Here is a 23,343-nt window from a genome sequence, read left to right on the forward strand (position 1 = left end):
TCCTGACTCGAGATAAGACTACATGTATTCTTAAATCCACACAAGTGTATTGCGAGAGGAGTGCCTAGTTGACACATTTAGTGGTCCACTGATTTCTGAGACACCTTGGTTCAGTTTTCAAAAAGAGCTAATAATCCTAAGATGTTTGTTAAAGACACTGGACACTATTGGTAATTGTCAAAGACCAGTCTTCTCACTTGATGTATCTTAACATATGCACAAAATAACAAACCTGTGAAAATTAGAACTCAATTGGTCGTCGAAGTTGCGAGATAATAATGGAAGAAAAACGCCCTTGTCACTGACTTGTGTGCATTCATGTGCTTGATTTCGGGACCTTAAAATCTAGATCTGAGGTCCCGAAATCAAGTTCGTGGAAAATTACTTTATTCTCGAAAACTATACTTTACTTCAGAGGGAGCCGTTTCTCACAATGTGTTATGCTATCAACAGCTCTCCGTTACTCGTTACCAAGTAAAGTTATATTCTAACAATCAATTTGAGTAATTACCAATAGTGTCCACTGCCTTTAATCGTAATTGCCAATGGAGCGAAATGTGGTGTCACAATATAAAGGCACTGGACACCTTATGAATGGTCCATGACCATTCTCACTTGGTGTATCCCACCATATTTTCATAAAAAACTAATCTGTGAAAGTTGGACTCAATTGGTCGAAATTGGAAGAGAATAATGAAAGGAAAAACACCCCTGTTGCATAATTTTTGTGCGCTTTCGGTTGCATAATCAAAGGCTTCTTGAGTAAGAAATTACCTCTTTCTCAAAAAACACGTTAATTCTCAGAGGGAGCTGTTTTTCACAATGTTTTATACTATCATAACAGCTCTCCATTGCTTGTCACCTAGTGAGATTTTTGGCTTTTGGCTAACTGGGTCATAAACAATAGTGTATAATGTCTTTAAGATGAATTTTTGTGCTTTGTAAAATCATGCAAGGGTGCGAAAAGTTGCATGTTCGAGTAACCCGTATTAATTTATGCAAGCTTTATTAGGGACGGGTTAAACATTTTAAACATTTTTCTTTCCACTTAGAAATTATAGATAACATATGAAATAAATTAATTTTTTTAGTTGTTGACAAGGAATGAACCAAATTTTGCCAAATAAGAACTCAGCTTGAGCTCCATGTAGGTTGTCTAAGTTGACTGTAAAACTGCAATGCGACTGACCGTAATGCGACTTACCATGGTTTTGCCATCTATACCTAAAAGTTCAAGTTGCCTACCATTTACAAGTATCCTGTTGGATACTCATGTATAAGAGTTGTGTGTTGCATGTAGTCAATTAAGTTTTTTAGTTAAAAAGGAAACTTTTGATTTGTGACTAGTGCATTTTGTCCATGTGATTTTTGTGTGAAGCGACTGACCGCTTTTTACAACGCTATAACATCCAGAGCTCAAAGCCCACATTTCTAATATCATCAACTCAAAGCCTTGGGTGTCAAGTACAAATCAGTTTATAAACTTAGTGGAAAGAATTAATATCACACATGAAACTACAAGCACCAAGATCAAGACATGACACAGAAAAGTGTCATGCGACTGACAGAATGGACCGTTCCGGCTTTCCACTAAGCTCCACCCACCGCGCACGTGAGCAAGACACGTGTGTACGAGCACTCCCAATGACATTCTGCATGATTCTGCCGCGCGTGCCAAATATACGCGCACGCATGACCGAGTTTGTCCGACCACAATCATTGCTGTGATTGGTCAAATGGGTGAACGTGCACAGTTTGATTGACAGGCCGGATCGGTTCATTGCCCATAAGAAAATTGTACATGCAGTACATGATTAATACTGTTTTCTACTGAGTACCAAATAAATGTATAAGTACACAATCATGTGTTTTTAGTCCATGAAAATTAGTTTTGAACTTACAATGTGTGTGAAACACAGTGCCTAATGCGTCTACCACTTTCACAATTATTTTGGAGTCAATAGACCGATTGCGCCCCGTGCGTCACGTGATCTATAGTGGGTATTGGATGTAAACAAACAAGGCGTGTGTTCAAAAGACATGATTACTGTTGCAATTTTTGGCAAAAAAAGGGACTAAATTCTCGAAATCACTGAAGAATATTCCAGAGTATGTAACATGCCGGTGGCTGCTGAACAATGCCAGTAATGGGTAAACACAGTTCCACCAAATAGGAAATTCCAAGAGAGTTTTCACAAGATGTCATGTGTTTGTGCACGGAAAGTGTGGTTTTACAGTGCCCTCATTGAAATGATTTTGATGCCAATATTTTCAATAAAAATCTCATTAAGAAGCTGCAAATCCCTTTGATTTCACCCTCAAAATGTTTCATTAGAAGGGGTAGCTGTCAGCTACGAGTCGGACATTCGCGATCTCCTTCATCACAGCCCAACTTCACGCCGTGCACAACGCAAAATCCACGCGTGAGCTCCCTCAAACCTCAGTAATTTACGTAGTCTAACCATACTCTCAAAAGAAACCTCTTTTGTAGTAGAATACTGGGCCGGGTACATCAAACAGCAAATGTGATTTAAATCAATGTCACAATATTCAACTTTATATAAAAAAGGCTCCGTTTTTCGTTATAATTGTTATTTATTGAAAACACAACCAATTATGGTCAATCGGTACGAGTCTTCCCATGTCTTTACTGTGTACATGTAGCTGGGTTTTTCTATATACCCACTATAGATCACATGATCACATGTAAACATTGGTTGGTAGTGCAATCGGTCTGTTCCTGTGTGTACAGTTTTCTCCTGAAGACGACTGTTCGAGACCAAACCAGCTCTCTTTCAGAGCAAAGAGCCAACACTCCCCTCTAGAGAGTTTTACACGGTTTGTAGTACCAGCAAGTTTACTATTATCTATAGTCATTCTTGTAGCACATGTTTTTTATGGCATTTGATAGTGTTGATTAAAGATGCAGATTCAATGTTTTTATAGTGGTCAGAATTTTTGTTGACAGATGGTATGTATAATATGTATTACAGAACGTATTTATTATAGAAGGTATTTATAATATATGGTGTAAAACCATAGAGCTATATAAAAGAACTTATTATATAGCTAGCTCTATGTGTAAAACTGATTGGCTGAGCGCTTCATAGCACCTTTTTTAGTTTTGCGAAATGATACGCTTCTTAGCATCATGGACATACCATTTTGTAATGGGGACCAGACTACAGCGGACTATCTCGGATGCAATTAATAAGAACAGCTCATCATCAATGACTGGGCATATATGACCATGGAGAACACTGTAGGCTTTTTATTTGTCAACTAATGGGAACAAGCTTGTTTAAATCTCGAGCAACACCATGTAGTTCAGTAGCGCGTTCGCGTATAACCCCCCCCCCTCCCCACCCCGCGTTTTTTTGTGGAAAAAAATCACCCGTGCAAATAATGTTACAGTCCTACAGACAGGTGACTCGATCCTCCCTGTGACAAGTTTCTTTTGCAACATCATGCAGTACAAAATGAAAAAATAATAATGTTGGTTGCCTCAGTCTATTAGTAAAGTTGCCTGTAAAAGTTGGTTTCTTTGTTACAAAGTTTTTCTATGTTAGTATTTCTGGGTCTAGCCATGGTCTAGGTCATACAAACAATACCACGGTTTGATGTTAACAAACAAGGGGGCACACATCCCACATGCCCTTCAACACTATCCGCTACCCCCCCCCCCCTTTATCGGTTCCGCCCACACCACCTGTCACAACTGTCATTTCACAGCACGATCAACAGAGGGCGCTATTGTAAAAACAGCTCTTTGTTGCCTTTTAGCTTTCTGTCATTGGGTGGCACGCAGGATCTTTGTTAGCTCGATTGTGTAGCGTCCCCCAGCAGATCCAACGAACGGCACACACTGAAAATCACTACAACCCAAATACACACAAAACAGCTAACACGGACTCGCTGATTTCGACCAGCTCTTCTTCCCTTTCACAGTTGAATTCAGCATGGGTAAGTTACGTTTATGTTGGACTTTGCTGCAAATGCAGTAGTGACAAGTAGTGAAGACTGTAACAACTAAAGGATAATCAGAGTTTAGACTTACATTTGTGAATAGTAAGACAAACAGAAAGTGAATGCTTCCTAAAAAAATAAAAATCATTTTGGGAAAAACAAATTCTACGACCAAACGTTCTATATAATCGTTTGCAGTTCTTCCTTTTAATACTGCTACCAAACTGAAGATTTCTAAACGATGCTGCAACAAGATAGACCAGTGTTTATTTAAATCCTCTTTTATGAATCCCCTTTTGTGAAGAATTCAGCTTGAACAATGAATGTCACCCGCCAAATCCAATATTAATTAGGCCATGTATGCCATGTGACTAAAAAAAAAAGCAGCATTATTTTGACTAGCGCCCTCTTGTGATTTTTTCTATTTAATTTAGTTGTTTTTATTGATGATTTTTATTTGGCTTTGAAAGAAATGGTGCCCAACCCAGCCTCGGCCACTGATACAAAAAATGTTAACAAAAATTGTAAATTTATCCAAGATAAAACAAGGAGCTCCACATTTACAATGCCAATTTATTTTAGCTATGGCACTACTTGTTGGTCATAATTTACAGTATTTATAAAATCAAAATAAACTGCAACAAGTACCGATATAACTACATACAAAGACTAGGCCCAATCAGAAGCACTCACGAACAATGCTATAATGCAAACTTCTTGAATTAAATGTGTTTAATATTTCTTGTTACCCTAACAGCATCAAAGGCAAAGCGTGCAAAGAAAGTTGTGGCAGCTGAGGCACCCGAACCAGAGGTTGAGGTCAGTATACACATGGGGTGAGGGCAGGGGGTTGTAGAATGGCACTGCAGTGCATAATGGCCCTGCCCATGGGTCAGTATACAATGGGCGAGGGCAGGGATTGTATAATGACCTTGTAGGGCAACTCTTACCTCTACTCATTAATGGCCCTGCAGTGCATAGTGGCCCTACTAATAGTCTACCAGTTTACATTGGCCCTACCCAACAACTGATAGTGGTACTCATGATATGGCCCTGCAGTGCATATTTGCCCTGCAGCCCATAAGTGCCCTTATAGTCTTACAGTCTGTAAAAGGCCATGCTGAACGTACAGTAATGATGGCCTTTAGCAGTGTTAGTGTATAATGACCCATCAGCTGCTACCCATGATATGGCCTCGCAGTGCATAAAGGCCCTTCAGGGCATAATGGCCTATATGTGGTCCAATAATGTACACTAATTCTCATAGAAATTTTCTACAACAAAACACAACACCAAGGCAAAGCTAGCCAATGTCCAATCCATCCTTGCAGTTTCTACAAACATTATACCAGGTCCACTCTCCTTAATTGTTTTTTTTAAACTCATAACAGGATGGAGAAGCCGAGCAGGTAGAGAAACCCAAGCGCCCGTACACTGCCTACTTCGCTTTCCTGGCCGACTTCAGGATCGAGATGAAGGACAAACTGAAGACCGGACAGAAGATTCCGACGCTGGCTGGCGAGAGATGGAGAAGCATGACCGACGATGACAAAGAACCGTACATCACGCAAGCTGCGACACTCAAGAAAGAATACGAGAAGAAGATGGAAGACTGGAACAAAAAACATTTAAAGTAGAGATCGGAACCCGATCCACAAGGGATTAAACTCCGGTGCTTTACAAAAGCGTGGGTGACGCTTTACAAAAGCGTCTGGGTGACGCTTTACAAAAGTGTCAGGGTAAGCAGTGCTCCTGTTAGATTTATGAAGGACACTGTCACGTGGGTAGGATGTTTACTTTAAGTGTGTCGTAGTATTTTGTACAAGTTTAAAACTTCTTCATTGTCAGCAGTCTAAACCATCTTAAAATTCCGATCAAACTATTTGCAACAAAATCAGATCAAATCAAGATTGATTATATTTACAAGAAGATGGAGGACAGGAACAAGAAACATTTAAAGTAGAGATCGGACTCGAGATCTACGAGGGATCCATGACGCTTTACAAAAGTGTCCGGATAAGCAGTGCTCCCATTAGATTTGTAAAGGACACTGTCACGTGGGTAGGGTGTTTACTTCAAGTGTTTTGTAGTATTTTGTACAAGTTTAAAACTTCTTCTTTGTCGACAGTCAAAGATCCCCCTTAAAATCCGATCAAATTATTTGTAACAAAATCAGATCAAATCAAGATTGATTAAACTTACGAGAAGAAGATGGAAGACTGGAACAAAAAACATTAAAAGTAGAGATCGTACTCGAGATCTATGAGGGATCCATGATGCTTTACAAAAGCGTCTGGGTAAGCAGTGCTCCTGTTAGATTTGTAAAGGACACTCACGTGGGTAGGGTGTTTACTTAAAGTGTGCCATAGTATTTAAAACTTGTTCCTTGTCGGCAGTCAAAAATCCACCTTAAATTCCGATCATGTTATTTGTAACAATATCAGATCAAATCAAGGTTGATTATTATTTAGTTATACATGTATCTATGAAGGGCAGGCAATCTTACAATTAGTAATCAAATAATAAACCACAAGGGTAACTGACTGGGTAAATTTGAAATGGTTTGGGGTTGAGCAAAAACAATTAACAAGAGCAGGATTTGAACCAAGGACCTAAAAGGTCTACTAACTGAGCTTTTTAGCCCTATGTCGACAGCCTCTCTGTTTTGTCACTGAACAGTATTGACTGCCACCCTAAATCCAAATTAACAATTCAAATATAAACTTGTTTTATGATCGTTGTATGTTATATATTTTAGTCAAGTACTTTTTGGAAATGGACAATTAAATTGTCACGATGAAGTTGGAAAGTATATTTTTCTATTTATTCTTTCCAAAAAAAGATTAATAGTACATTCACTGCCAGCCTCTAGTTGACTTATGAGGCCAAACAAAATGGTCGCCTCATAAGGGAGCGTCTTAAAATGTGGGTTTCAGTTCTAGGCACAAAAGAACATTTTCCTGCAATCCATTGGACCGCCATTGCATTGCAGTACGGGAGCAATCCTACACAAGTGAATTTGAGCATTTTAAAAAGTTCTTACGGTCCAATGGATTGGTCCATGAGCACGCGTTCGATTAGCTTCCCTGTGTTGACCTTGCGGTGCTCATTCGGGTGAGCCCCTGACAAGAGTTAATCGGAACGATCACTCGCCCTCTTGTGGTGTCGTCATGCACCTGGGGCAAGCCCCCAAGTGACCCACTCCACAAGCAGGGCACTTGTGGCTGACCCAGGTGAGCCCCTGGAATGAAGTCGAAGCTATTTGAACGTACTGCGGGCAGACCGGGGTCGACCCAGGAAAGCTAATCGAATGCACCCTGTATCGGATCCGATTGGATCATTCCTACCATTTTGAATTTTGAAAACGCTCCCATTAGGTGTATGAAATTTCTGGTATTGCCCCAGGGCTTGTGCTGTAGGCAATGCCTTAGTTGTTTGTTTGGATGATCTTCCAATCAAGGGAACTCTCACAAGGAGATAGAGCCAATCTCTCTCATACAAACATTGGTTTAACGTCTATAATTATGAGTTGTACAAATCAAGAAACTGTGAGTCGTTGTGAAATCACAACCTTGTGATAGTAAGTCATTTTACAAATTATGCTTTCAAATTAATAACGATTAGATTAAACATTCTGTCACCGACTATTTAGAGTTTGTAAACAACTGAGAAATAAAAGTTTATTTATGTTGTAATACCACTATAGCTACTTACAAATAAATAACAAATCTGAATAGAAATTTAAGCTTTGTCTATCTAGTTTATTCACATTGTTTACAAATATACAAAGTGGGCCCAATTTCATAGAGCTGCTTAAGCAGAAAAAATATTTCTTAACAATTCCTGCTTAGCGTATGTGAGCAGGATACCAGTCATAAATAGTACATGTTATAAAGTATGTTGGCTGGTAACCTTATTCTGGTAAGCATAATTGTGTGTGGTAAGCTTATTTTGTTTGCTTAAGCAGCTCTACGAAACTGAACCCTCGGTGAGTAATTCATTATAGCAGTATACATTTACTTGGATTTCAGTAACGCCATCTGTAAATCTACTTGGTGGTTGGAGATTTATTATAATAATACCCCCACCCCCACCCTTTTATATAAAATAACAAACCTGTGAAAATTAAGCCTCAAAAGGTCATCGGAGTCAGGAGAAAATAACGGGAAAAACCCACCCTTGTTAACGCACGTTTCGCCGTGTCATGACATGTGTTAAAATAAATCCGTAATTCTCGATATCGAGAATTGATATTGTTATGTTTTCTCAAAAAGTAAAGCAATTCATGGAATAATATTTCAAGGAGGTCTTTCACCATTACCTTCTGTTAACCCTGTAGGTTATTTGTATCTCTGTGAACTTTTTTTTTTGTCCCGAAACTGCCAATGGCTTTAACATAAAATATGGACTAGTAACAACCCTGAAGAATGACCAGTGAAATGACAAGCCAACTGATCCGGCTGGCTTATCACTGGGCAAAACCTGATAAGGTCAGTCCCCTGACGATGACTAGAGCAAGCTAGTCGAAACATTGGGACCAATTAAGAACCATAGTAGTAAAGTTAGCAATGACCCTCTACGTTATAAACTAAGAGTAGTACCAGTACTCCCGGCTGATTTCCTACATTCCGCCCAGGTAGTAGTTAAAAAGCAGGACAGTTCTTTTCAGAGCTGAAAAGTCTCACAAAAACCTACTCCGAGTTAGAAGACTATAACGCAAGACAGTTCTCTAAAGAACAAAATCTATCTGGCAAGTAGACGCACACATGGTGTTACCGCAAACCAAATGCATGTATATGTATTGATACCTCACCCTGCCATGCCTCAAATCCTATAAACATGCTACTTACAATACCAACAATACTTTGTGGTTTAGTGAATGATAAACTATACCAGCCTGCAATAGGTTACACTTCAGAGAAAGTATCTACACAATAATACACAATCAACCCACCCTCCTACTAACTGAACATTCAATGTTTTCTATGTGGGAGTTTAAAGACACTGGACACTATTGGTAATTATCAAAGACCAGTCTTCTCACTTGGTGTATCTCAACATATGCATAAAACAACAAACCTGTGAAAATTTGAGCTCAATTGGTCGCCAAAGTTGCGAGATAATAATGAAAGAAAAAACACCCTCGTCACACAAAGTTGTGTGCTTTTGTAGATGCTTGATTTCGAGACCTCAAAATCTAATTCTGAGGTCTCGAAATAATAGTAATAATAATATCCAAGTCTTATATAGTGCACGTATCTACCAAACAAGGTACTCAAGGCGCTGAAACTTACGTCCTTCTTGAAAACTACGTTACTTCAGAGAGAGCCGTGTTTCACAAGGTTTTATACCACCAATAGCTCCCCATTACTCGTTATCAAGATAAGGTTTTATGCTAATAACTATTTTGAGTACCAGGTTATTACCAATGTGTCTACTGACTTTAACTCTTGATAATTATATTAACATGTCAAGACTCGGAATGCTTCATGGGCCAGAATCATGCGACATGGAAAGGTTATTGTAACGTCAGTTTACCTCTTAATATTGCACACGACATAAACATTACTATTATTTTTCTCCTGGAGAAGTATACTGATCGAAACTTTAGTCGTTAACCATTGATTCTTTTCAGAACCAACACTACTCAAAACGAGATAATCACATGATGTAACCGTAAACTCCTCTGATTCCATCATGCAGAGTTTCAAAATCCGACATTGATACTAATTTGTTTAGTTTTACTTGAGAGTAAATCCTGTCAGAGACAATTGATTTGACACAAGTCTGTAAATTTCACAAACACAAATCCTTCCACTGTAAATGAGCCCAATGTGCAATGCAGTGGCGTTACCAGACATTTTAGTATGGGATGGAAGTAGGAAACAGTGACAATTTCTTTTTCTTCCTTGTGTGGTGTCAGAGTGGGCCATGGGGGAGAGGGTTCTACTGCACCCCAGCCCTTGAATAATTATCCTAGGTTTTCCTCCAACATCTAAAACTGAAACTTCCTGCATTGTCTTCTCTCCACAGGGTTATTGGCTAGTACGGTGTTTAAGTTCGCTTTTCTGATAATAACCCTTTGGTTCACAACCAGAATGAATAAATGAATGAATTCCATAAATAAACACAACAAAAATTTGGGGGTGGGGATTGGGCGTGTGAAGTATCAAACATTACTGAACTCAACCCACTGTAGTGAAGTTAATAATGATCCACTAAAAGCGAAGTAGTAGACCCGGCTGATTTTCTACATTACACCCAGGTAGTATTTTAAAAGCAAGTCATTTCTTTTCAGAACTGAGAAAGCTCCCAAATTCCGAAAATCATCTCTCCGGTAGAAGAATATAAAGCAAGACAGTACAAACTCTACCTGGCAAGTAGACACACACATTGTGTTACCGCAAACCAAATGTATATTGATACCTCACCATGCAATGCCTCAAATCCTATAATCGTTCTTGTGTGCATTTGTTTTCTCTCGTTAAATGGGTAAGGGATCTAATCAGGCCTGACACTTCACGGAGGCAACAAAGACAATTGCCTCCATGCACCCTGGTCATTGCCTTGGTGCCCGTAAAATACTCCAGTAGAAATTTACAAATTCTCCATAGGGTGCCCTTTACCAGGGAGAAAATGCCTTGGTGACCTTGCCCTTTCAAAAACGAAGCATACAGGCCTTGCTCTAACCGGGGCAGGAGGGCTCCCACCATCCTTACCCCCTTCTGGTTACGCCACTGGTGATACTGAGTAGGTAGACAATATGCTAACTAGCCAACCTGATTCTACATGGAGGCAAAAGAGGCAATTTGCCAACATGCCCCTACTCTTTGCCTTTGTGCCCCTACTCTCTGCCTACGTGCCCTTTAAAAAGTTTCCTAAAAAAATCCTAACCCACCTTTTTAAGGGTCTTGTAGTACGAAACAAATGTCCACAGGTTTACATTAAACTTACACGGTTTAAAGATAATGATGTTAGAAAGCTTCCTCTAAATTATTTCTTGCTGGTGTGATTTAGTTTTTGAGGAACGAGTAAAACAATTTCACAAAAATGTTAGCACCTACAACGGATTTACACTACTCTGCTGAAAACATTGCTCGGTGGTTTTCACTTTTTTTTCTCAAAAACTTGACGACTAATGAAGCTGAAACTTCTACAGGTATATTACATTAAAGCCGTTGGACCCTTTCGGTTCAGAAAAAAAAACAAAGTTCACAAATTTAAACACAACTTACAGGGTTTAAAGAAGGCAATAGTGAAAGACTTCTCTTGAAATATTATTCCATGAATTGCCTTACTTTTTGAGAAAACAGCAAAACCTGAAAACAATATAAATTAATTACGGATTTATTTTAAACACATGTCATGACACGGCAAAACGCGCGGAAACAAGGGTGGGTTTTTCCGTTGTTTTCTCCCGACTCCAATGACCGATTGAGCCTAAACTTTCACAGGTTTGTTATTTGATGTAGAAGTTGTGGTACACAAAGTGTGGGCCTTGGGCAACACTGTTTACTGAAAGGGTCCAATGGCTTTAAATACATCTTTACTCACAGTGAGTAGGGATTCATGACAGGGCAACAAAATTGATTGACAAAAAGTACCAAAACCCTTTAAAGGTACACATTGCCTTGAACCGAACGAGTTGGTCTTTGAAAAGCATTTGGAACCGTTTGTTATGAAATGCATATGGTTAGAAAGATGTTTTAAAAGTAGAACATAATGATTCACACAAGTATGACTCGTAATTGCAGTTTTCCTTTTACGCCACAAACTAACACGGTCGGCCATTTTATGGAGTCATGGCCGACTGTGTTTCTTCGCAACGTAATAAGAAAACCAGGCAATTAAGAGGCATGTTCATGTGTATCATTATATTCTACTTTTAAATTATCTATCTAACCATTTGCATTTCTATCAAATGGTTCCAAACTGTTTTCAAAGACCAACTCGACCGATCCAAGGCAATGTGTTCCTTTAAGCATCAGTAAAATGCGAGGGAAGAAACTTCTAAGTGTTCTCAGCAGGAAGCAGATCTTCATTCTAAAGACTTCTCAATCCAGTTTCACTTCCAAAGTGCAGATGGTTTTTCTTCAGAAGGTTGCACTAGAGCTGCATCGTCAAGATTTCTCAATTCAGTGACACTTCTCAGTGCAGATTTTTTTTTTCCTGTGCCGTAAAGACTTCTCGATCCAGGTCGCACTAGAGCTGCATCGTCAAGATTTCTCAATTTAGTTTCACTTCTCAGTGCAGATTTATTTTCTTTCTACGTCGTAAAGGCTTCTTGATCCAGCCCCACTTCCAAGGGGGTGGAGATTTTGTCTTTGATGCGCATCGTCAAGACATCTCGGTTCAACTTTTTTTGCCTTTCAACAGGGCCCAATTTCTTAAAGCAAATTTTTTTGCTTAACAAACAAATGCGTGGGTACCAGTTGCAACAATGTAAACTTGAGTTACGAGTATTGAATTTGGGCTGGTAATCAAATTCTGTTAAGCAAGTTTTTATGCGCTTAGCAAAATGTTATGCTTACAGGCTTTTTGAAATCGGGCCCTGGTCGCAGTTGATCTGCGTCTTAGAGACTTCTCGAATTCAGCTTCACTTTTAAGTGCAGATTTTGTCTTTCAGCAACAGGTCCCAGTTGATCTGCGTCGTAAAGACTTCCCGATCCAGCCACACCTCGTAGAAGTGTCGGAACTCCTCCGATAGATCGATCTTCTGGCTGAGAACACTCTGCAGGTTGTTGTCGACCGGCATGTACTCCGGATCTTTCGTGTTGGTCTGATCGTAGCGTCTGGTGTTGAAACGATCGACGCAAACACGCAGGGCACACTCCTCCGCTTGGAAATCCCACGGCCGCGCATCCATATCTGAAAAAGGATTGGGAAGAAAACGTGATGAATTTCAAAACCTCCATCGTATTGCCAAGGAGGCCAAAAAAAACTTTAAGAAGTCGTAGACTTTATTCAAATAATTATTATAATCGGGATTGGAAAAATTCATTGAGCAAATTAAATGGAAGATTATTAACAACACTAAGTATTCAAAATGAATTAAGATTAAAGACAAATAAACTAATATATACCTAAATGTATCATAAACAATACTCTACCTAAACAAGAAAAAAAAAAAATAATAATAATAATAATAAAAATAATATTCTTTTGATGCAAATTTAACATCTCTTATAATACTCTACCTATTATATATATCGGTTCAGCATTGGTATACACCAATGCTAATGATATAGTAATGCCTAAATACTAAAGTCAACAACAAATTAACATTACTAAAAACAGTCATAAAACTAATGTTAAGAGGTTGTAATATAAACAATACACAGTGGGAAAAACTAAAAGAGAAACTGCAGTAAAAATCACAATAAAAATTGAAATGAAAATCACAGTAGAAATCACAGTCAAAACACATCAAAAATCACAGCAGAAATTGCAGTAGATTCACAGTGAAAATCACAGTAAAAATCACAATTTAAATCACTGCAAAAATCACACTTAAAATAACAGTGGAAATCACAGTAAAAACACATCAAAAGTCATCAAAAAATTACAATGAAAATCACAGTAGAAATCACAGTAAAAAAGCACACCAAAAATCACAGTAAAAAACACATCAAAAGTAGAAATCACAGTGAAAAATCACAGTAAAATACACAATGAAAATCACAGCAAAAATCACATCAAAATCACAGTAGAAATCACATCAAAAATCAAAGTAGAAATCACATCAAAAATCACAGTAGGAATCACATCAAAAATCACAGTAAAAAACACACCAGAAAATCACAGTGAAAATCATAGCAAAAATCGCAGTAAAATCACAGTAAATATCGCAGTAAAATCACAGTAAAATCACAGTAAAAATCTGAATAAAAATCACAGTAAAGTCACAGTAAAAACCTCAGCAAAAATCACAGTAAAATACACAGCAAGATCACAGTATAAATGCTAAAAAGTAGTTAATAACCTCATGTTCCGACCGTAGCAGAATCTTTCTCAAAGGCTCAAAAGAGAAAGATTCTGCTAAGGTCAAAACAACAGGCCATACTAACTTTTTTGCATCTTAGTAGCCCCAACAAGAGAAAATATTCTCACCGTTGCCGTACACCCAGTCATCGTTCAGACGATGGCGGACCTTCTGATAGATTGCTGACATTGTCTTCATGTTGCTCTTCCGCCATTGTCTCCCGAGGTATTTGGTTTGCACCTTAAGGAGTTTGAGAACGTAAACCTGCATCATGGCTTGCTTGACCTTCAAGGCTCTCTTTAAGATCGGCGCAGACTTGAAGACAACCAGCATCTGGTAACGTCAAAGAGGATTTATAATAATATACCGTTCTTATAAGTGTAGTGGTGACATGGCAGGTGGTTTAGAGCATTTTTTTTTTCCTCATTTTTTTTCCACATTTTTTTTATGCAAGTCTCCAGACACACAAGGTCTGAAGGCCACTTCAAGGTATGGGCTAAAATTATGTTTTGTCCAGAGACCGTTGCCACCTTCTCTTAGGTTTGAAACAGGGTTACACACTTTACAGTCCATACGGATGTAGGCTTGGGTATCATTGGTCCAAAGCCTGGCCGGTAGAGCAGAAAGCACTACCTCCCCAATTTTACGTAGCAAGTGTCACGACCAGCATTCAAACCCACACTCTGCTGATCAAACACCGGAGCTTGAATTCGGTGCTCTTAACCGCTCAGCCACGACACGCCACAGTTCTGCTGGATAAGTCATCAGAGTTTGGGTCTGAATCCCAGTCATGAGCAAAAACTATAATTGCTTCTCTTCACCCAGGGGTATGAATGGGTGCCTGCGAGGGTAGAGGTGGATCTGATGTATAAAAAAACCTCTGGAGCGCCGTGGCAGCCTAAAGCTGTATACTCCCTAGGAAGCTGAGAAAGATTAAAGGATGTTATTGCCCAATGACCAGGGCATTAATGTAAAGTGCATAAGCCTTTTTGAGGTATGGCGGACGTGATTGATGCCACTCTCACCATGTTGGTGGTCATTAGGTTTACATGTAAACAAACATAGTCCCACATACCTTACAGGAAAGTTCTGTATGTTCAAGCACCTTAAGTGTCACTGAATAACGGATATGCGCACTGTATAAGAAGCCACTATTATTATTATGTTGCCAGCTTACCATAGTTCTGGAGTGTTTCCATTTGGTGAGTTTGTTGAGGATTCTCAGCAGGTTGATGCAAGAGAAGAGATTCCGCCAACAGTAAGGAGAAGTGTCACCAGCTTCCTATAAACAAAAAAAACAAGCAAATTATTTGGATGATTATATAAATTTGAATTTGTTTATTTAAAGGTCGGTACACCTTCGGTAATTGCCAAAGACCAGTGTTCTCACTTGGTGTATACCATCGTAAGCATAAACTAACAAGCCTGTGAAAAGTTGGGCTCAATCGGTCATCCTCAAATCTTTTGGTCTTTCGACATAGTAGTCAGACCCTGCCTGAGTGATTTTGGATAATTTGAGGGTTCAGAGGGTGGCAAGGATCACAAAGGGTCACATTGAACTGAGTCATGATGTAATCATTTCACTATCATCGTCAACCGCCAGCAGTAAACTGCCAATAACAGAAGTGAAATAAAGTTATTAATAAATACAAATTTCATGTATAAAAATTATACTCAGAATTAAAGTTTGACTGACTGTTTTGTTCCAAATTCACAAAGATACCCCAATATCCTGTGGAAAAGTAACAATGATGTACAAAAGAGACCTTGTCATATATAGGGATATTAAAGGGTGTCGTGGCCGAGTGATGAAGAGAATGGAATAAAAATTCTGGGCCCAATTACACAGGCATGCAACTGCCCGTTGAAAAAAAAAGAGGAAAATTTTCACAGGCACAACGCAAGTGCGGAGTGAGGCAGCCGAAACGCCACGGGACATGATACCCACAATGATACCCTAGAAAATGTTGAGGTTTATTATGCTCTTAGGTGCATTTTTAGCATGTACTAGGCTTATTTTACATGATTGTAGCTGTACACTGTTAATGCCAGGCATTATTAGGCTTAAAAAAAAAAAAAAAAAAAAGTTGCATGCCTGATTACAAAGAGCTGCTTCAGCAGAAAATAATGCTTAATCATTTCTGCTAAACAAAAATGAGCAGGACACCAGTCACAATTTGTACATGTGACATGGTATTTCGGCTGGTAACCTTATCCTGGTAAGCAAAATTGGCTACTTTTTGTGCTTAAGCAGCTCTATAGATTGGGCCTTGGTCTGAGTTTGAGTAAAAAGATGTACGTTATGTGATATCGTAGTTTCGTTTGAACAAGGGAATCAATGTGTGGTGAAGAGGTTTTCAACTAGTGGTTTAAACCCGCCGAGGCCTGGCTCTTGATAATTTTACCTTGACGAATTGAAAACCGATCAACACACTTTGATTCCCATTCAAAAATACCTTTTCGGTCCAAAAACATCAACACTTTTTGGTCAAAAAGTAAAATAAATGCAAAAATTGTAATTGTTCAATGATTTCTTTCAACACAACACCCCTCCAGCTATGAAATGGTAAGGCCCTCGGGTAAACAACTCCTTATAAGGAGATTGCTGTGCCATCACGCATATCGCCTGATGTGGCACACTGTCCCGGCCATTGCTCTCGACCAATAGGAATGAAGAAACTGTCTTATAAGCACAGGTGCAAGCTCGGGTGTCACGCCCATGTTTCAACACTTTTTACTGGTTCTATATCATCTGTTTAAACACCCCCACGTGATGCCCTCTTGACCAATCAGAATGGATTAACTGTCTTAGGTATTTATGAATGAAAACGGTGATGACTTAATGACTTACCAAACTGTCTGCTGTTAGTTCTGTCTGATCCCCGATCACACACGATGGAAAATCAATCACATTAATACTGTAGAGAAATAAAACACTCATCAGGAATATTATTGAGTTGTAGTATAAAGAGGGACTGTTGCCATGGTCACAGCAGGGCCTAAATTCATAGAGCAGCTAAGCGGCTGAATTGTGCTTACTGTGCGATTTCCATTTCAAAGTGCTGCTAATCGTAAACAAAAATAGGCAAGCTAAGCTCTGGTGCTTACTGTATGAAAATGGTGAACGCCTGGGGTGGACACCGTATTTTCTTGCTAACCTGTGAAATACGCTTACACCTTAGCTGAGCAATTTGTCTGATACAGTAAGCAGGAATTGGGGCTTGCGGAAGCAAGGAATTCTGCGCTTATGTCAAGCGTATTTCATGGTCTTGCAGGGAATTTTGGCTTGTGCGCGACAGTCTCAGTGGTCTAGTTGATATGACACTGCACTAGAATTGCAAAGGTCATGAGTTCGAATCCCACCCAAGTAATATGCCAGTGATTATTTTTCACAGAAATCGGGAAAGTATTGAGTAACCAGGGCTATACACATCGGTGTAAGGGTAAAACCAAAATTAATATTTGTTATCTTCGATGCAAACTTAACATCTCTTAAAGGCAGTGGATACTAGTGGTAATTACTCAAAATATTTTTTAGCATAAAACCTTACTTGGTTATTAGTAATGGGGAGCTGTTGATAGTATAAAACATTGTGAGAAACGTTTCCCTCTGAAGTAACGTAGTTTTCGAGAAAGCACACAACTTCGTGTGACAAAGGTGTTTGTTCTTTCATTATTATCTCGCAACTTCAATGACTGATTGAGCTGAAATTTTCACAGGTTTGTAAATTTATGCATATGTTGAGATAGAGCAAGTGAGTAGCCTGGTCTTTGACAGTTACCAATAGAGTCCAGTGTCTTTAAAGCCATTGGACACTTTCGGTAAACAGTAATATCCAAGGCCCACACTTCGTGTATCACAACTTATATATAAAATAACAAACCTGTGAAAATTTAGGCTCAATCGGTCATCAGAGTCGGGAGAAAATAACGGGAAAACCCACCCTTGTTTCCGTACATTTCGCCGTGTCATGACATGTGTTTAAAATAAATCCATAATTTTCGATATCGAGAATTGATATTGTTATAATGTTTTCTCAAAAAGTAAAGCATTTCATGGAATAATATTTCAAGAGAAGTTTTTCACACTTACCTTCTATAAACCCTGTAAGTTATTTGTAATTCTGTGAACTTTTACTATTTTTTTCTGTACCGCTTTAAAGTATCCTACCTGTTCTTAGTACTGATGTACGCCATGATGTTCTGATTGAAGTACTTGAGAACCAGTGGGATGCAGTTGGCAAACACTAGGTGCTGACTCATAAACTCAAACTGCAAAATATTTTTAAAATAGATCAATTAAAAACAAGAGGTATTGCTGGCCATTCCTGGCGTAGCAAAGAGGAACTCGCTTGGGATGCTCTACTTTGGAGACCCATCCATGGCAGACAAACACCAGGACGCCCAAGAAAGACCTGGTATATTGAACAATTGATGGAGGATATCGGATGCAGGTTAGAAAATCTACCAAATGCAATGAACGACAGAGAAAGATGGAAGAACCATGTCGAAGAAAGTCGAGCAAGCTCGACCTGGTGATGATGATGATGAAAAACAAGAATGGTGTGCTGGCAAACACAGATGCCTTGCTGAGATTTATCTATTCCTTATCACTTAGATATTTGCCTTGCTTCAGTGTCAAGACAGGGGCCCAATTTTATGAAGCTGCTTAGGTAGAAAATATTGCTGAACAAGTATCAGCTAGACAAAAATTAGAAAGATACCATTCACAGAAGGTACAACCGGCATGATTTTGGGCTGAAGCATAATTTTGTAAAAGCTACTTTTGTGCCTAAACAGCTCTAAGAAATAGGGCCCTGGACTCGAACCCACATACATGTACTCTGCTGATCAGAAATACAAGGGCCCAATTTCATGAAGCTGTTAAGCCAAAAAATACTGCTCAGCAAATTTCTTTACTAAGCAAAAATTTTAAGTGGGGAACCGGCTCCAAAAAAACATACAGAATTTTGGCTGGTACCCAGTTACTGTTCAGAAAGATTTGTATGTGCTTAACACATTTTTGTGCTTAGAGGCTTTATGAATTTGAGCCCAGAGCTTGAGCTCAGGGCCCAATTTCGAAAAAGCTGCTTAATCAGAAAATATTGCTAAACAATTTACTGCTAAGCAGAAATGAGCAGGATACCAGACACAAATTGTACGTTTGACATGGTAGTTTGGCTAGTAACCTTCTTCTTGTAAGTGTAATTTTGTTATGCTTAGCCATTTTTGTGCTTAATCAGCTCTATGAAATTGGGCCCTGTAGTCTTGATTGCATAGCTGCTTACCTGGTAGACGTGGTTCAGTTTGAAGTGTTTGAGAAGTAGTAGAAGCAGGGCAGATATTGCCTTGACAATAATCTCCTTGTGACGGTTCACATCCACACCGAGCTTCATGGACTGCAAGACGGTGATTCTAAAATTAAAAAAATGACACAACAAAAATCATTGAAGGTGTGAGTAAATAGTTCAAAAGTAATGATGACTGGAGCAAGCTAGTCGAAACGTTCTTCTTTCGTTGATGAAAGGGTCTGGGTATTTTTTTTGTAGGACAAAAACACAATGTCCACAGATTTACATTGAACTCACACAGTTTGAAGAAAATGGTGGTACAAAGTTTCCTTGCTGAGGTGCTGTAGTTTTTGCGAAATGAGTCATGAAAATAGTTTTTGTCTTTGTGATCATGAGGCGAAAATTATTTCAGCATGTAAAAACTTATTTTCACGACACTGTTTTACTCATTTCTCAAAAACTGCAGCACCTCCCAAACTAATATTTCAACAAACACCCACCCACATTGATCGAACGAACCAACGCACGAAAGAACGAACGAACGAAAAAACAAACGATAAACGAACAGACAAACGAATGAACGAACGAACAAACGAACAAACTAACAAACAAGCAAACAAACTTACGGCATTTCTTCTGGAAGCACATCAGCTAAGATGTTGATTGAGTCTGTCTTGGCTTTCGATGTTGGAGCTACTGCAAGCAGGATCTTCAGAAGAGAGATCTACAAGAAAACAAAATCACGACCAAATAAAGTGAATCCATCAAAATCCATGATAGTAATAATCCACAAGGGAAACTAACTGGGTACCAGTGTAGTAGCCACGGCGGGCAGTGCTTGGCGCGCCTGACCAGGACTCACAGCACTCTGAGCAAAATACATTGTGCCGCCCAGCACAGATTTCAAAATATTGTCCACTGCACATTGATACGAGATGATGCTGATGATAAGAAGTATAAAATGTCACAGAACTATAACACGGTCACAAGGCCATTCAACTTACTGCATGGCCCCATAACACAAACAGATTGGAAACCCGGCCCCAATTCAGAAGTAATGGACCCATAATTGAACATGAATAATTTTGTTGATCTGCTCGCCCTTGGGGGAATCTGAAGAGAGAAAAAATGGATTTATCACCCACCACTAAAATTGGTCTAGCTACAACACTGCTGGGTACATTTCAACAAATAATTTGGGGTTGAACAAAGACAGAGCGGGAGTTGAACCTCAATCACAAGAATCATCTCTGCCCTTGCACGTACCCATTTTACTCCTGGGTGAAGAGATACAATTATAGTTCAGTGTCTTTCTCAAGAAGACAAGAGTCATTGCTGGGATTGGAGCCCACACCCTAATGACTTAAGGAACCCTAGAACTTGTATACAATGCACTAAACCGCTCATCAATAGAGAGGTTTTGTTTGTGTATGGTCAGCACAGCGACAAATAGTTTAGTGGCCGTGACATCAACACTTGTTGCGCATTTATGACGTTTTACACAATCTTGTTAAATGTAAAAGTTTTCTCGACACGAGTAGCAGTGGCACTACATGCAAGTAAAAAATTGAAAAGTAAAACTGAATAAATTCTGCAACATCCTGTTTTTGAGAAAAACAAAACAAGTTCAACCAGGGACAGATAATGTACGGTCCTTTATAACTCATTTGCGGGTGGATTTCTTTGGTGATGTGTAGTTTTGGTTGTCTGTTTTGACTAAATTTGTGTGAAAATGTAACCGGGTTGTCATTGAAAACTGCACAAAGCCGCATCAGCACGGCTATGCGTACGGATAGCTAGTAGTAGTAGTAGTAGTACACTTAACCAATCACAAACAATACCTCGCTATTGGCGCGCCATGGTACAGTAATGTATTGTATATAACATACCATGTACTGTGGTAGATTAGGTAGCATTGCCTGGTAAAGAACTTCAACTGCTGAAGGTGGGATGTCCTCATCTCCCTAAAGAAGGAACAAATAAGAAAAATAATACTTAATCTTTCTTGGTTTATTTCAACCACCTGAGATCAGGTACTGGCTGTACCCAGCAGTGCCTTTGCAGAAGTGGTATTGCTACTTCTGGGCCCAATTTCATAGAGCTGCTTAAGCAGAAAAACTAGCTAAGCCAAATTGTACTTAGCAGAATAAGGTTACCAGCCAAACTACAATGTCACCCGTACAGTTTGTGCCTGGTGCCCTGCTGATTTCTGCTTAGCACAAAAATTGTTCAGCAATATTATCTGCTTTAACCTTTGCCATTCTAGAGCTGAAGTCTAACCATGAGACCATCAAGCTTGCCTGGTAGCTAAAAGCAGTTTGAACCCTATATTTTAGCAGCAGGTACCGCAAGAATTTCAAAGGTCACAGGGGGAGGGAAGGTACTTAGTATACTGTGCTATCAACACATAAATGTATCATAAAAACACAAATAATATTCGTTGTCCCCAGTGCAAAGTTAAACAAAAAATTATACAAGTTTATTATTATTATTATTCTTTTTAACCCTGCCGCAAACTGCTTGGTAACTGGAATGAATTCAGACGTAAATTGAAAACACCAATAAATGGCTGAATATTGTGGGCATTTTGAGGGCGAATGGGCAATTTGATACAAGCCATTTTTTCAAGATGGTTGAGTACAGATCGAGATAGGTCTATCTTTTGGGTGAAGAGCAGGATCAAGGAAATCCAAACTTGTTTTTGATTATTTTTTTATGCAAGTCGCCTGACACACATGGCCTGAAGGCCACTTCAAGGTGTAGGCTACAATTGTTTTTTTTTCCAGGGGCCGTTGCCACCTACTCCCAGGGCTTAAACGGGGTGAGGGGTCTTGTCAAAACTCATCCTGGACAGTCCACCGGACGAGGCTCACCCGATGTCAATTTTTTGTCGGACGGGCCAAAGGATGGGAGTTCCAATGATACAATGTTTCATATGCTGAATAGTGTCTTCCCGTCCGATACACAGTGCCCAAGGCACCCCACTGAGCGCTCTCCGGTTTCACTGGCTGATTAAACACTAAACAAGCAAACCTGGGGTTTGAGTCTGCTCTGACTGTTTGGAGGTCACTGTAGTTTGGTGGAGTTTTTAACCCATTGTTTTTTCTGTTTTTCAATTTACAAAGTTACTAGCCAAGTTCCTGTAAACCTTGTTTCCCCTTTCTCCATTTTCAAATTTGATAGGTTACAAGATAATAATTACAGAAACTAATGTAGTGTAATGTAAGTGTCAAATAAAAGCTTATTCATGAGTGTATCCATTTAAGGCCATGTCTTATGAAAAACTGTTGCATGAAACCAAAAACCTGCCCTCTGGGGAGACCCCCTGCTGTTTCCAGTAGATAGCAATCTTAAAGGCAGCGAACACTATTGGTAATTGTCAATGACTAGCCTTCACAGTTGGTGTATCTCAACATATACATAAAATAACAAACCTGTGAAAATTTGAGCTCAATCGGTCATCGAACTTGCGAGATAATAATGAAAGAAAAAAACACCCTTATCACACGAAGTTGTGTGCGTTTAGATGGTTGATTTCGAGACCTCAAGTTCCGAATATGAGGTCTCGAAAACAAATTCGTGGAAAATTACTTCTTTCTCGAAAACTATGGCACTTCAGAGGGAGCTGTTTCTCACAATGTTTTATACTACCAACCTCTCCCCATTACTCGTCACCAAGAAAGGTTTTATGTTAATAATTATTTTGAGTAATTACCAACAGTGTCCACTGCCTTTAACACTCTTGGGTTTTGTAAACATATGATCTCTGGTGAAGGCCAGTCATTGTGAGCTCGTCCTATGGCCCGTCCGATAAAGTAATCACTACAAGGGACGAGAAACCTGGTCCTGCACGGGCGCCGTCCGATGGCTGTCCAGGATGAGTTTTGACATTACCCCCTTTACAGTCCATACAGATGTAGGCTTTGGTATCATCAAACTCACCTTTGAGATCGGGTTTTTATTAATTTCTTCTTCTCTTCTGATCTGTACCTCCGACAGCGACATATACACATGCTGTGTGGAATCAATTCAATTATCAATTAAAATATCAATTATTATCACATACTAAGCTTGGGCCAAGGCATTTGAAAGAGCAATTAGGTG

At 39.2% G+C, this 23,343-nt stretch overlaps 2 protein-coding genes across 3 annotated transcripts in view; one reads left to right on the forward strand and one right to left on the reverse strand.

The window, feature by feature from the left end:
* Positions 1–3,777: 3,777 nt before the first annotated feature.
* Positions 3,778–11,788, forward strand: LOC139954122 (uncharacterized). The gene is made up of 3 exons (XM_071953790.1): positions 3,778–3,963; positions 4,724–4,785; positions 5,358–11,788. Exons 1-3 carry the CDS (start codon positions 3,960–3,962, stop codon positions 5,601–5,603), a joined length of 312 nt encoding a protein of 103 aa, XP_071809891.1. The 5' UTR covers positions 3,778–3,959; the 3' UTR covers positions 5,604–11,788.
* An 84-nt stretch (positions 11,789–11,872) lies between these two features.
* LOC139954406 (striatin-interacting protein 1-like) overlaps positions 11,873–23,343 on the reverse strand; it is a 31,222-nt gene continuing 19,751 nt past the window's right edge. For both annotated transcript variants that reach the window (XM_071954198.1, XM_071954199.1), the window contains exons 13-21: positions 23,182–23,253; positions 21,129–21,203; positions 19,866–19,963; positions 19,237–19,363; positions 18,120–18,220; positions 16,800–16,866; positions 15,126–15,230; positions 14,077–14,281; positions 11,873–12,834 (exon numbers count right to left, since the gene is read on the reverse strand). In XM_071954198.1, the coding sequence (XP_071810299.1) occupies positions 12,569–12,834; positions 14,077–14,281; positions 15,126–15,230; positions 16,800–16,866; positions 18,120–18,220; positions 19,237–19,363; positions 19,866–19,963; positions 21,129–21,203; positions 23,182–23,253 (1,116 nt within the window). In that variant the 3' untranslated portion in view covers positions 11,873–12,568. The remainder of the gene's footprint in view (positions 12,835–14,076; positions 14,282–15,125; positions 15,231–16,799; positions 16,867–18,119; positions 18,221–19,236; positions 19,364–19,865; positions 19,964–21,128; positions 21,204–23,181; positions 23,254–23,343) is intronic.

Source organism: Asterias amurensis, chromosome 2, assembly GCF_032118995.1.
Source record: "Asterias amurensis chromosome 2, ASM3211899v1".
In the NCBI taxonomy this organism is placed as follows: domain Eukaryota; kingdom Metazoa; phylum Echinodermata; class Asteroidea; order Forcipulatida; family Asteriidae; genus Asterias; species Asterias amurensis.